The 14,493-nt window shown below is 35.5% G+C and overlaps 2 protein-coding genes across 3 annotated transcripts; one reads left to right on the top strand and one right to left on the bottom strand.

The window, feature by feature from the left end:
- The first annotated feature begins 5,638 nt into the window (after positions 1–5,638).
- On the top strand, positions 5,639–9,351 carry LOC111365455 (late embryogenesis abundant protein D-29-like). 2 transcript variants are annotated; one of them, XM_022986004.1, is made up of 4 exons: positions 5,639–6,349; positions 7,441–7,550; positions 7,638–8,578; positions 9,050–9,351. In XM_022986004.1, the coding sequence occupies exons 1-3, from the start codon at positions 6,135–6,137 to the stop codon at positions 8,528–8,530; spliced, it is 1,218 nt and encodes a 405-aa protein (XP_022841772.1). In that variant the 5' UTR covers positions 5,639–6,134; the 3' UTR covers positions 8,531–8,578; positions 9,050–9,351. The 2 variants fall into 2 exon arrangements, with proteins under 2 accessions (XP_022841772.1, XP_022841771.1); XM_022986003.1 differs by lacking the exon at positions 9,050–9,351 and having other exon boundaries at positions 7,638–8,729.
- A 2,642-nt stretch (positions 9,352–11,993) lies between these two features.
- Positions 11,994–14,070, bottom strand: LOC111365454 (zinc-finger homeodomain protein 7-like). The gene is made up of 2 exons (XM_022986002.1): positions 13,783–14,070; positions 11,994–13,460 (listed from the first exon to the last, which is right to left on the bottom strand). Exon 2 carries the CDS (start codon positions 13,290–13,292, stop codon positions 12,255–12,257), a length of 1,038 nt encoding a protein of 345 aa, XP_022841770.1. The 5' UTR covers positions 13,293–13,460; positions 13,783–14,070; the 3' UTR covers positions 11,994–12,254.
- Positions 14,071–14,493: the final 423 nt, after the last annotated feature.

The following is a 14,493-nucleotide window of genomic DNA, read 5'->3' as shown; positions in this document are numbered from 1 at the left end:
TGGATATTTATAGACAGTGTAGTAGCTAAAATGTACAAAAAGACAAAAATGACCCTGTACAAATTACAAATTACAAATTTATCTTAATAGTAACTGCGCTAGTCGTTGTGTAGGTGTTGGGCTTTTTGGATTAAAGGGATAATCGAGTTTTGGTATGTATGTATTGAACTGGATTTGGTATAGGGTATAGGTCAGGTATTAATTATATGGGGCTGTTAAAATTGTGGGTATTTGGGCTTGTGTGTGATATTGGGCTGTGGGTTATATAATGGAGTTAGAACTTAGACTAATTAGAGTTGGGGACCACGTGGGTCGGGTTTGGGCTGTGGTGGAATTGGAAACGGAGTAGGGTAAGGAACAGCAAAGTGAAGTTAGAATGAACAGCAGAAAAAATCAAAGATGGCAGCAAATTTCTTTCAGAAACTAATGAAAATACTAAAACTGAATTTTTTCGAGGTTTGAACAGTATCCGCGATCAGTATGATGAACTATAACTTTTTTTTCAACTAAGAAACAAACAAAGGCTGAAAATTGTTGCTTCTCAGATTAGTGATTCTTTTCTCTTCCTTTTGTGTTGTTCCTAGAATTTATTATTATTATTATTATTATTATTATTATTATTATTATTATTATTATAGAATGGTTGTATGGCTTGGAGGGATGGTGAAAGGTGTGGATGTATGTATGGATTGGATGGAAACGGTTGGAGGAATTTTGAATTTGTGAAGATGGAGGTCAAAGGAGAATGAATGGCTCTGATGCTAAATCTGATGTCGGACCAATTGACACAATAAATGGAGAATAAAAACAAAACTATAGAGAAGAATATATTAAAGGAAGTAACAGTAGACGAAGAAGCAACAGAAGAAATAGAAGAAAATTAGAGAATAGAAATTCTGCCACAAGCCAACAAATACTTTATTCACTCATCAATTGTTTGAATTACACAACGAATCAAATATAAATAGTAAAACCAAACCTCTAAAGAAAGTGGACTTGGGCCAAGCCCATTGTACAAGTCCAATAACATATATATAAATAAGACTTTCAAAAGTAAATGAGAGTAGGGGTTGGCATGGGTTGGGTTGGGTTGGGTCGATTTTTTCCCCAACCCAAAACCAACCCAACATGGTCGGTTTTATTTAAAGTCAACCCAACCTAATTAATGGTTTAAACCCAACCCAACCCAACCTGATCAAGTTTGGGTTGGTTTAGGTTTGGTTGGGTTGATCGGTTTGGGCTTCGGTCTAATTAAAGTTGAATTCGATTATATTTTTGTTAAATTTAGATAAATTTTTAAAGTTTGAAATTACTTGAAAATCTCTGATTTTTTTTAAAAATACTTATGTAAGGAATTCTTTTTGAAAAATGATGTATAAATAAGTTTAAAATTTATGAAGTATTTTTTATTATTATTATTATTATTATTATTATTATTATTATTTTACAATTTTTGGTATTTATTCATTTCATCATCATCTTTTTAATTTTTACTTTATTATGAAATAACATTTCATTTGTAAATTATGTTTAGAGGAATCAATCTATATATAAAAAAAAATGGACGTTTATAAATTATAAGTCATTTTCCTATCTTTACTGTTGTTATTATTTAGATTTTTTTTTTCATCTTAGATATTATTTTTTTTAATTCATCGGGTTGGGTTGGATTGGGTTGAGTTGGGTTTTAAATCATAACCAGAAACCCAACTCAACCCAACCTCAAAAATATTTTTTCAACCCAACCCAATTGAACTTAAAAAACCAAACAAAATCGATCGAGTTGGTTTGGGTTGATCGGGTTGAGCGGGTTGGGTTGGGTTGGGTTTTGCCCAGCCCTAAATGAGAGTCCAAATATCAATAAATAAAAATGATGTCCTCATTAACTCTCCAGGGGTGGGAGAAAGCTCGACTCTATTGAGTGGACAGATCACGAAAGGTTACAGTCAATCTTCCAACCATAAGCTAAGTGGTTGAGCTTCTTTCAACGTATCAGAAGCGTCCAAGGTTGCTACATTGTACTTTAATGATATTGTCAAATTGTATGGGCTTTCGAAGAGCATTTTGTCAAGTAGGGATATACGTTTCACTAGCCCTTTTTGGAGAACCTTATGACCAAAGATTGGTACTAAATTGAAATTTTCTACGGCCGGTCAAACGGAAGTGGTTAATCGTAGTCTTACTAATTTGTTAAGATGTTTGGTCCGGGAAAATCTTAGAAATTGGGATTCGTTTCTTCCTACATTTCAAATTGCATGTAATAGTTCTATGAATCGATCGTTAGGAATTAGCGCATTTGAAATTCTTGGGTTTAATCCTAGAAAGCCTTTAGATCTCATTCCAATGTCCCCAAATGCTAAAGATTCTATGTCATGTGAGGCATTTACACAACATCTTCATGACTTATATATTGAGATCAATAAACAACTTGAAGCTAGTAATACATCATATAAATTTAAAGCTGTTATGAATAAACGACATGCTGAGTTTAATATTGGGGATTACGTTATGGTCCGAATTAGATCGAAGCAGCGTCTACCTGGACTCACCTCCAAATTGTAAACTCGTAGTGCTGGTCCTTTTACAATTTTAAAGCAAGTTGGCCCAAATGCATATGTTGTTGACGTCCCAGCACACATTGGATATCACTCTACTTTCAATGTTAAGGACTTAATTGCTTGTAAAGGTTATTTCACTCCCACCGATGCTATTCTACCTTCATCTGTGGACTGTGGTCTAGATTCTCTTGCCACTTCTAATCCAATACAACCTTTCACAGTACACACAGATAAAATTAATGCTATTTTAGATAACCAAATTGTGTTGACCAATCATGGAGAGATTCAGCACTTCCTTGTTCGTTGGATTAATCAACATGATTCTAACTTTACATGGATCTTCAGAGAGACATTACAGCAGCTTGACCCAAATTTGTTGGAGCTCTATCGGAGTCAGCATGATCTTTCTTGGCTCAGATCACCTCCCATCCACTCAGGGAGAGTTGTTGAAGACACCAAATTCAGACCTCCATTGGCACGTTTTTACACATGTCGGAAGAAGCTTGTTCAACCACTTAGCTTATGGTTAGGAGTTTGACTATAGCCTCTCGTGATCTATCCACTCTATAGGGCCGAGTTTTCTCTCCCCCTCGAAGGTTAATGACGATATCTATTTTTATTTATTTCTATTTGGAATCTTATTTACGTTTTTTACTCTTATTTATATTTATGTTATTGGACTTTTACAATGGGTTTTTACACCAGAGTTAAAATTATTTGCACAAAATATTCAAAATACTTACAAATAAACAATCACCAACGCACTCATTTTGCAAGTTGATAACATCAAAACGCTTAATTCGGCAAATATGTGGACAAAACTGGAATTCTCAGGTCCAGCTAAATATTTACTTGCTGATGGAGATCGCCTTGATCAATTGTTATATATACCTGAAGTGGAGACGCACATTTCACAAGCTGTTCAGTTACACCTCACGCTATTTATTCTCATCGTTGATATTGAACAAGCAACTTTTATGAGTTCCATTCCTGTCACAAAATAATTGATAAAGCAAAGAAATGAGTGAAATGCACATCTAGTGACTAGTGCTTTGATAATCCTTAAGAACCCGTCAAAATAAACAGAGAAAAGTGAAATAAATAATAACAAAAGCAAGCAAGCGCGTGAACACACACATATATATGTGGTGACCTTCCTCCTACCAATGAATTTGACAAATAATCACATCCCTTAAGCTAATCCAATGGTGCTCCGATTGCTTTGCTCGTTTGAACTGGAGACCGATCTCGGGATGTAGTTCTTGTTCTTGCCACACAGAGACCCGGAGATCTTGACAGTGCTATCCCTGACCGCATTGACGAAGTTATTGAATTTTGACTACCACAGGAGGATAAGCATTACAAACTGCTGAAACTATACTTGAACAAATACCTCTGTGGTGAAGAAGTATTAAGAAGTAACCGCAGAAAATAACCATAAAAGATCTGCTGGATGATGTCTTGCGAGAGGCTGCACGGAAAACAGAAGGGTTCTCGGGTCGTGAGATTGCAAAACTCATGGCTAGTGTTCAAGTAGCTGTATACACCCGGACTGTGTTCCCAATCTATTCATGTCGATCGTGGATTACCAGGTTTAAGAGCATCACCAGCAAATAAAACTGACATCCGAAGGTGGTGAGCCAGCTTAGGATTATTCCTATTGTATGGTAGTGGTTTTTCACAATCATCCCAATGACACGGAAATTTCATAATCAGTTGTTGATTCGATTGATTAAGTTTGTTTAAGCAAGCCAGTGACTAGAATTTTGTGGTGGTAAATGTACTTCTTGGTTATGATTAGATGCGATAGCTAATGTAACTTTTAATTTTGTGCTGTGAATCAGCATTGATCTTTTGTATTGTGCCTATTTTGGTGAACGACCATAATAACTTGTGTAAAGATGGGAAGAAATCTTTTAGTTTTAGAACTGACCTTGAACTTGAGTTGATCTAAGAGTAAAAGATTAGATAGTTTTAAAAATGAGCTTTGCTGGGGCTTGGGATGAATCAATGCTAAGGGAAACGTTAAATCAAATTTGAAGCATAGCCCTTGTTTGATTCCCATTATATAATAATTTATATTTTCTCTTATTCATTTTCAATTATATATTTTAACAATAATTTAATTTGCACATAAACTTAGTCTTTGTTTGAGCCTCATTATTTTCATCAAAATACACTGTTTAACGGTGATTTGATTTTATTTCAATCACACATTTTTCATTAAAATAATATTATACGTAAATTCAAAATTTTTCTTTATTTTTAACTATATATTTTCAATCAATACACTATTCAAAAATTCTTGTGTGTGTGTGTGTATCAAGAATGGAGCTCAAACAAGGGCTATAGAAACAATTCACGTTAATTTTGACTAATCAAATTTGTCGATGTTTTGAAATTTATGACGAGCATGGTTGGAGGACCAGAAGGAATGTTAATCAAATTTGAAACAAATTATTGAAACACTCTTTGTTAGACTCGACTGATGAAGTTATCTTACTTGTGTTGATATTGACATCATTTGTTGACTAAATTTCATGTCAACATATAGCTATTTCCCCTTTTTGTCCTCAATAAAGTGGACGAGAGAAAATATTAAAATGCAAAGTATGTACATATTTGTTCGTCTCTAGAACATATAGGCATGTTTGAAAATTATATCAGACCTTTATATTATCAACTTATTAAAGTTAATCATTTCCATTTTAATAGTCACTCAAATCGATTTTACCCACAAAAACAACCGATTCATTTAGCCAACATTATAGTTATAGGTGGCATGACTATAATTATTAATTGTTCTTAAGGTTGTAATCCCTAAAAATGTTCTTAAGGATGACTTAACATAGAATTTAGCTGACTAAATAATAAAATTTCAAAACCTATTTACAAGCGTACAAATTTGAATAATTCCATAAGTGCAGAAAATTATTGACAAAAATGATACAAGTGTTGTATGATAAATTTCTATGTTTGTTGTGTTAAAAATCAATAAAAATCTGTCAAGTTTTTCTTTGTAAAAATCCTGTCAATTATCGACAATTGTGGGAACATCGAAATTTCATAGAGGAGAACGCAAAGAAGGACGTCTAGTGGCAGGGCGTCTCCGAAGTGCTCGCGCGATCTCATGAGCGGCCATCATTAAGTCGGCTGGGCTGCCTGCAATCCGCTTCCGGTATATGAGTCACTTTGAAATTTAGACATTGGCCTAAGGTCTTCCCAGGCAAATTTTTTCTGTACAAATTTTCCTAAACCGAATCGATGATGTCCAATTCCAATAATCCTGGGAGAGCTGCTTTCATTGGCCACTTGGCGTTGGCGAGAAGAAAAGCCTGCAAAACTGTAAGAACTCACCACCACAAAACCGTCGCAATAAAATATGCCAAAACATCGGTTTTCTCGCCATAAATGTACGTGGCAAAATGGCAGAAATACTCGTTCCATGCACCCCTACACAACTGCCACGTTGCACCCGATTCTCTATAACTTCCACAATTACAATTCGAAAGGGAAAACAAATTTATTCCAGCAATTTGAATTTGAAGAGTTCTTTCGAGATTTGCATTTAAGATAATGGGTAACAGGATGGTGTGGTTTGTGGTGTGCTTTGCGGCGGTGGTTTCTTTGGGGTGGTGTTGGGGTGAAGATTCGGCGGAGACAGCGAATTTGGCTGCTGGGAATATGAAGGTTCGAGTGGAAGAGGCCAAGAAAAGTGCTTCCGAGACGGTGCAGGATGTTAAAGAGAAGGCTGATTCCTGGACTGATTGGGCTATGAACAAATTGTCTGAGTGAGCATTTGTTATCTTCAATTTCTTTATCGTTGATCGCATTTTTGCCTGAATACAATCAAGCGTTCATAAGCATATCACTCAACCAATCATTTCCTGCCATATATGCTGCTGTCTGCTACAGGCTAGAAGATTACAGGCCTTTACAGACATACACAAGTAGGTGTGGGGGTGGATATTTTTGGGATAATTTTTTAATAAGGTGGGCCTGCCCACATCTGCCCATATGTGAGTAATCTGTATGTTTTATGTGAAATATGGCTCCACACATATAGCTTTAATATATAATTTACGAGAAATGCTAGGTTTATATCATGGCTGACAGCTGTCTAATAGGGGATGGCCTACAATGATAATTAGAGGCTGTCAAACTAAGTGTACACTTAGCATTTTTCATAGTTTAGAGGTGTAAAGTGGATTGGATCAACCATACATGCTAATGTGGTCCTAAAAGTAATGTCCAGGAGATTTTATAGGGAAATGTACACATTTGGTGTTGTTCCATGTTCGATAAATAATCTTCTCGAGTATAACATGCAACTTGGACAATAAAGGAGCAACTTGGAAGTCAATGAAAATTTTCTCTAAGAATTTAGTTCGGGGATAAGTTGAATCTTTTCATCGCATTTGAGAAATTGCAGATAGAAAATAAGCCACGTTGATTGCTTAGAGTGGATGATTTTTCAACTGCAATTGAGATTAGAAGTCAGGTTTAAGCAAAAATGAAAATGGCTTTCTTAGTGCGTGGAAACTCAATTGCACATTCTCTTTTATTATGCTTATATGCATATAACTTCAATAATTTCTTTGCATTCTCAAGCCACAAGTAGAAAACCAGTTCTTTCTTGTACAAAATAAGAGAGCTTTCGCTACAATTTCCTCCTTATGGGGAGAATGTTACCACTCCTGTTTTAGTTTTAATGTATACATCAACAAAAGTATACATATATCTACTACTTAATTGCCTGGCTTTGCAGTGCTTGAATTGATTGGCTGGTTAAGGAAAAGTACAATGGTTGTAGATTTAGGCATTAATCCATTTCATTGCCTTCTGGTTGGCATCACTTGAATCATATGATCGATGATTTCAGGGGATTTGGATCCAGTCAAGATAGCGCGAAAGATGCAGGTCAAACGATCAAAGAAAACGTTAAGCATGCTGCTTCAAAATCCGCAGATACACTGAATTCAGCAGCATATGGTGATTCTTTCAACATTTTTCGCACTTCTTTCCTTGTGATATCAAAATTAAAATAATTATTTATGACATTGAATGTTTCTTTTCCAGAACCATCAAACTATGCTATGGAGAAGGCCAACAATGTGGCAGAAACAACATCCGAGCAAATGGGTAATGCCAAGAACTATGCTTCAGAAAAGGCTGGTCAAGCCATGAATACAGCATCTGACGTGGCTTATGATGCGAGAGAAATTGGGAAGGACAGAGCAAACAACGTTTATAAAACAGCTTCGGATTTGGCTAGCGAGGCACAAGATAAAACTCATGATGCCTACAACTTCGCCTCTAACAAAATGGGTTCAGCAAGGGGTCGGGTTTATGATATGGCTGATGATGCCAAAGACTCTCTAAAAGATAAAGCACAGAATGCCTATGAATTTGCTTCCAAGAAGGTGCAAAATACCATGGATACATCTTCGGATATGGGAAAGGATGGACTAAAGGTGGCAAATGACAAATTTCAAAATGTTTATGCCTTCACTTCTGATAAAGCAGGCCAAGCAATGAACATGGCTTCGGATATGGTTGGTGATGCAAAGGAGAAGGCTAAAGATAATGCGTACAGTGCTTATACCGTTGCCTCTGATAAAACAAATCAAGCCATGGACGGGGCTTATGGTAAGGCCCAGGAAGCTGGAGAGGCTATGAAAGATAAAGCATCAGATGCTTATGGATTTAGTCAAACCATAAGAATGGTTTCTGATAAGGCTGATGATGTCAAAGGCATGACAGAAAATGCAATGTCACATGGAAAAGATAAAGCTTTTGAGACCTTCGAGGATGCCAAGTCAAAGCTTCAGGAAACTTGTAGGCTGCCTGTTGATTCCATGACTGATCAAGCCAAAGAGAAATATGAAGCTGCCAAGGAGACAGTTTCAAAAGCTGCAAGCAATATAGGAGCAAATACGAGAACCGACAGCAGAGTCATGAATAATTACTAGCAGGTACTACGGACCACACTTCACCGTGGCATGGTCAGAATCCGCCCGGTGAGTAGCTTTTCATCTATCATCTTAGTACATTGTATTTTGGTTAAAGCTTTTATTTGATTATCTCATTTAAGTTTTTCTTTGAATAATTCAGTTGTAAGTTTAATCTTAAGATTTAGCACATGTTAATAAAAAGTAATGCATCTCAAAATCGTGTTTTTAATAGGTTTTATCCAGTCAAGGCTAAATTTGTTTGCGATATGTGCTTATATATTGTAAGATTGATAACTTTGATATCTGGAGGCAATATTTTCTTTCTGTTGTCTAAATACCATGCAGTATTACACTAGACTAGTTAGAATGTATTAGACTCTAGGTGCTCTCATTCAGGGTAAGAGGAAACTGTAAACAATTGTACTATCAGCATAAATGTGTATTATTGCGGTATATGGAATATGTTTCGAATCCTAACAAACAGAAAATTATTACAAACGTTGTCTTGATGTCATCTCATTGCCTCAAATTGTACAGGGATTGCAATGAGAATGCTGTTTCTCAATAGGTGCTATTAATGCTTGTCCTCGTGAGTGTTTTGGCATTGCCCTTTTCAGTGTTTCGACATTGTATTTTTTAATTTCATGAATGCACTTCAATGGTAGTAAATGACATAAAACACATTTGGCAATGTTACAGCTTATGTTTCTGTGTGTTCTTTTTCGTTTCTTGAGAACAAAAATTGACCTTCATTGTTTGGTTGCCTCAATGTACAAGAAATTCGACCGTTTGCTAGAATTTTTGTTTTTTTGTATGGATTTCTTTCTCTTCATCTTTTCGCTTGCAAGTCCTTTGGCTTTTTCTCTTTGTAGGTCCCTCTTTGGAATGAATGGGTATCTTTTACATGATAAAAGAATTAAAGTATGTTAAGGTCTTGTCAATTGTGCATTTTAGTACTACATACTAAACCACGAGCTTTGGGTGCAGCTAATACATGTTTCGCCTGAATTTTGAGAATATATAGGGAAACCATAATTCTGCCGGAAGTGTTTAATAAGGGCTCATGGCAATATGGGACTGAATAATTTAGGCTTCCAATGTGTTAAGTAAACTGTCTATTCAGGCCTTTGACTTCTCTCACTCTAAAGCACCCTAATAAGGATTAAAGAAAGCTTAATTGTCTCACTCAAAAAAATAAAAATAAAAATAAAAATAAAAAATTGAGGGTATGTAATTCTTGTAGTTCTCCTAAAATGGGGTCTTGCTTAAAAATTTTATTGACGTGTTTGGAATGGAGCATTGTGCAACCCCGGACAATATTGAAAAGTAAGAAAAGCTAAATTTTTTTCAAGAAAAGCTAAGTTTTATTAGTGTTGCGGGAATAAAGGAGAAGAAAGCATCCGTATCTACCAACATGAAGCGCATTGCCAGGGGGATTGAAAGTTTTCTAACATAATCATACTTTTTTTTTTCCAGTAGATCTATATTCTTCAGATTCCCCTTATTTATCTGAAGATCATTCTGATAAAATGGGTGGAGAAAATCAAACAACTATATTATTTAATACCGTGTGTCAAATACATATGGTATATGCAGCCATGGATGCTTTTATTACACTCTTATCCTCTAAACTTCCCTAGTTGAAAGTTCTAAATCAGGTTTGGCGCACTTACAAAACATTTTTCAGTGTTGTGTACCAACCACTCATTCATGTACATGGATCACCGAAGGGCAATAAAGTGTCTCTCTTTGCTGACTGCCGGGGGGCCTAAGTCTCCAGAAAATGAATGGAAGACACCATGTAGTACTGCAAAGTGGGTTATAGGCCATTCATTTTGCTGGCATACTTGTTCTTTTAGAACTTTGCATTGTCCTCGAAACTTATCTTTATTGCAAGTAAAGATGAAATAGTAAAGCACGTTTGATAGGAAAAATTTGATAACATTGGATAGATTATTGGAGAAAAGATGCTAATATCTTATTGTGTACCAAAACCTTCTCCTAGAGTGAATATTAGGGTGAGTTTGATTGCGAAGATGAAATTTGCATGAAAAGAAAATAAATTTTGGGCATTTCAATTGTCAACTTATTTGTATGAAAATTATTAATTAAATGTGTTTGATTGATTTAATTTTCAACTCATAAAATATTATATTTGTCCATTTTTTTAATCAATGAGTTGGGTGGGGGGGTGTGTGTGTGTGAAATACCTAAAAAATACAAACCACCCTCCCCCAAAGAAAATGTTTTCTTCATTTTTTCGAGAAAAATATGATCATGTGACTAAAAGTTGAAAAATATTTTTTATTGAAAAAATTGTCAATCAAACATCCCAAAAATAGAAATTTGAATGGAAAAATGACATTCTATGAAAAATAAAGTCAATCAAACACGCTTAGAGCTTGTTTGATAGGCTCCATTTTTCATTAAAAAAAATATAATTTAAAATTCATTTTCCATTCAAATGGTATGTTTGATTGACAAAAATTTCCACGTAATTGATTTTCCACCTAAGCCTTACGTGATCCCTTTTTCTCGGTTTTCAAGGAATTGGTTTTCTTTTAGTTTTGGTGAAAAATGGTTTTCCAACTACGCTCTTTTTTTTTTCTCTTTTTTTTTTGGCAATTGGAAAAAATTCTATCTTCAATTGTAACAAATTATATCCCTTTAATTGACAATTTTTATGAAAAATAAAGTCAAACGAACGCTAAAATATAGAAAATTATATCAATCAAAATATATTTAATTGATAATTCCTAGAAAAATAAGTTTTAGGCAATTTAACTTCTTGAAATTCGTTTTCTTTCCACCCAAATTTCATTCTTACAATCAAACGGCACTTTAGATTTAATTTAATGTTGAATGAACTTCTGATTTAGCCTCCGTTTGGCCCCCATTTTCAGAAAAGTAATTTTTTGAAAAAATGTGTGGTTGAAAAAGAAGGAAAAATTTTCGATTTATGTGTAATATTATTTTATAAAAGATTGTGTGGTTGAAAATAAGAGAGAAAAAAATAGAATGTAATGGAATTTAATGTAATGGGGGCCAAACGGGGGCTTAATTACTGTGAATCAATCCTTCTGACTATCATTTATCAATAACATATTTATAAATATGTATAACAGTTTTAACTTGTGAATAGTATTTGCTTGTGAATACAATTTAAATAACATTATCTGCAGTGAACAAAATATCAGAATTTCTTTGGATGGAACATAATCTAAATTGGAAAATAAAATTAAAAAAAAAGTTTAAATTCATTATTTTTTAATATTAGGAAATAGTCTCGCAATCATATTAGATTGGGTGAAACCTTGAAAGGTGCACAACTAAAATTAAATTTTAGCAGGCAAGAGGGTACAAAATTGAACTTCACAAACTCAAGAATATAGAAGTAATTACATATATGAAGTGTATGTTTTGTTAAATTGTTTTGGTGATGATTTAGTAGAACAATTAGTAACAAATCTCTCCTTTCATCTAGGAATTAATGTGTGTTACTTTTCAGTTAACAAGCCAGTTTTATGACAACAAATTCTACATGTTTAAAAGAAAAGAATTGAGAACATTAAATAACAATTAATTAACTAGATCATGACTTGCAGGAGAGGAGAATTGAAATCATCAAGGTGATTAGCCCTCTATAATCATCTTTTTTTCTGCATTAATTATGATGTTTACTATCTAAAAAGGTTAATCCACACCCATATCTCAAAAATTCAAATGGGGTTTGATTCTTGCCTTACGTTTGTCTCTTCTTCATGGCTTGTCTGTTATTGTGCATCCACACCTTGAAAACCTGCCTCTTCACTCCCATTTCATTACAGAACTGCTGCAGTTCTTGTTCATCTTTTTTCTGAATTTTCCACCCCATCCTTGTAGCAAATTCATGCATCCTATCTTTCTGTGATTGACTAAATTTCGTCCGAAATCTCTTCTTGGACCCCGAAAATGATGGCTGCACATCTTCATGTCTTCTAGCATTGCACTGAAATATGTCTATATCTTCACTAGATGACTCTGCCCCAGCTCCAACGCTGTTTCTGCCGATCGTGGTAGGCAACGCAGGGCCACTTGGAGGAGTGGCAGTAAAATGGTGCTGCTGTTGGCCGTGAATTGCCAGGTTTGGGTGGCTATTGTTATTTCTGGAGTTGAAAATGTATGTGTAGCAAGGAGATGTGCCTGTTTCCGGCTCTCCATCGGCTTCTCTTCGGTGGAAACTCCGATGGCAATCGCAAGCTGCGCATCTTAAGGCTTCTGCAGTGCCCTCTTCTCCACTAGGCATGAATTCTCCACATCCATCTAAGACATGACCTCCTACACTTGCAGCATGATTCTTTAAGCATTCTCTATATATAACACTATGAGTAGTGGCGGTTGATGTTGCAGGTGGATCATGAGGCTGTGGTTGTGGCTGTGGCTGTGGCTGTGACTGTGGCTGTGGCTGTGGGGGTGGATCTGTCTTCGAATTTGAAGTGCCATCAGTTGCTGCACCGGCCGGGGTGGCTAGATCTGGATCTGGGGTTGAATCTTTCTGTACAAGTGACGGCTGTGGCGGTGGAGGTGGTGAATTGAGCTGATGCTGATCTAGGGTTTGTCTGGGGCTGAAAATTGCAATTCCGCGGCGGGTTGAAACCGTTGCATTTCCCCTCCTATCTGATGGAGTGGAAATTATAGGGGCAAGAGGTAACTTGACTAGTGATTCTTGGTTGAGCTGTGGTGGATTATAACTCACGGAATTTGGCATCCCTATAGACCTTTCTTGAACACTACGTTCCATAAGAATTTATTTACTCAGAAGCATCAATTCTCTTCTTACTATTTCCTTTCTAGGAACCATTATCATCAAAATCTGATGTTCCACCTAGTAATCTTAGAGCTGATCTTCCATTTCTTTCTATTTGAACAATTTTTGGGTGACAAATCCACTGCCCTATATCCCTAAACTCTGAAAAATTGACCTAAATGGATTAATTTCAAGAAATCTTGAAGTTAAAACAATAATCATGGAATCTTGAAAACTAAAACTGAACATAAGACTAATTAAGATGAGACTCTTGGCTGCGAACAAACTGAATCTTAGTGTAATCAAAAGAGAAAAATTAGGTTGTACGGAAACTTCTAAACCTATATAGAAGTGTGAAAGAAATTTAGGAGAAGTTAGTGTCTCCCAACAGCCCTCAGTTTAACATTCAAAGGCATAAACCAAATGGGTTGGTTTGGTGACTGTGTGCACACTTAAGATGAGCGATAGTGATAAAGAGACTTACACTAGAAAACAACCGACAAGCTCATTTGGGTTTTCTTCCATAGCCTGCACAAAGGTCCACTGTCCCATTATTGCCTCACCTATGCATTCTTACCTTATATGATGCCACTCAAAGCCTAAAACGTGTGTGTGTGTGTGAGAGAGAGAGAGAGAGGTAACTTTGGTTGGATGCAGGAATCCTGCAAATCTGTAGGTACTTGTGTAAACTTGGTTTATGTGATGTTAAGGCTCGTAAGATGCATTTACATTTAACCTTTATTTGGGCTGCATATCTAAAAAATGCTTTTTTTCGAAATTCATTTTGAATTACATATTCTCTTAAAAAATAATGTTACACATACATAAAAAAAAATTCTTATTTTTTAACAACACATTCTTTAAAAAATTACTATTCTAAAACACATTTTTTCCAAAATTTCAGAGACAGTAGTGTGAGAGTGAGTTTTTGAGGTTGTGGGGGATGAATATAAAGTGAAAATTATGGTCCACAGCACATAGCATCTGGTCCCAGTTAGTGTGTATGTCAGATTCTTCTCTTTCCTTCTTTATTCGGCCCCCTCGTTCACGCTGTCTTTCACTCTCTCTTTTACTCCATTGGTGAGGCAACAACAAAGATTAATGACTCTCCGAGATGGTGATCAACAATACTGAAATTAAGACATGGTCCAAACTCCTATGAAACAACGGAAATGACCCAACGAAAGCTTGAACG

Source organism: Olea europaea, chromosome 17, assembly GCF_002742605.1.
Source record: "Olea europaea var. sylvestris chromosome 17, O_europaea_v1, whole genome shotgun sequence".
In the NCBI taxonomy this organism is placed as follows: Eukaryota; Viridiplantae; Streptophyta; class Magnoliopsida; order Lamiales; family Oleaceae; genus Olea; species Olea europaea.
Note: the sequence above shows the minus strand (reverse complement) of the source record. Positions and strands in the feature narration are given on the sequence as shown.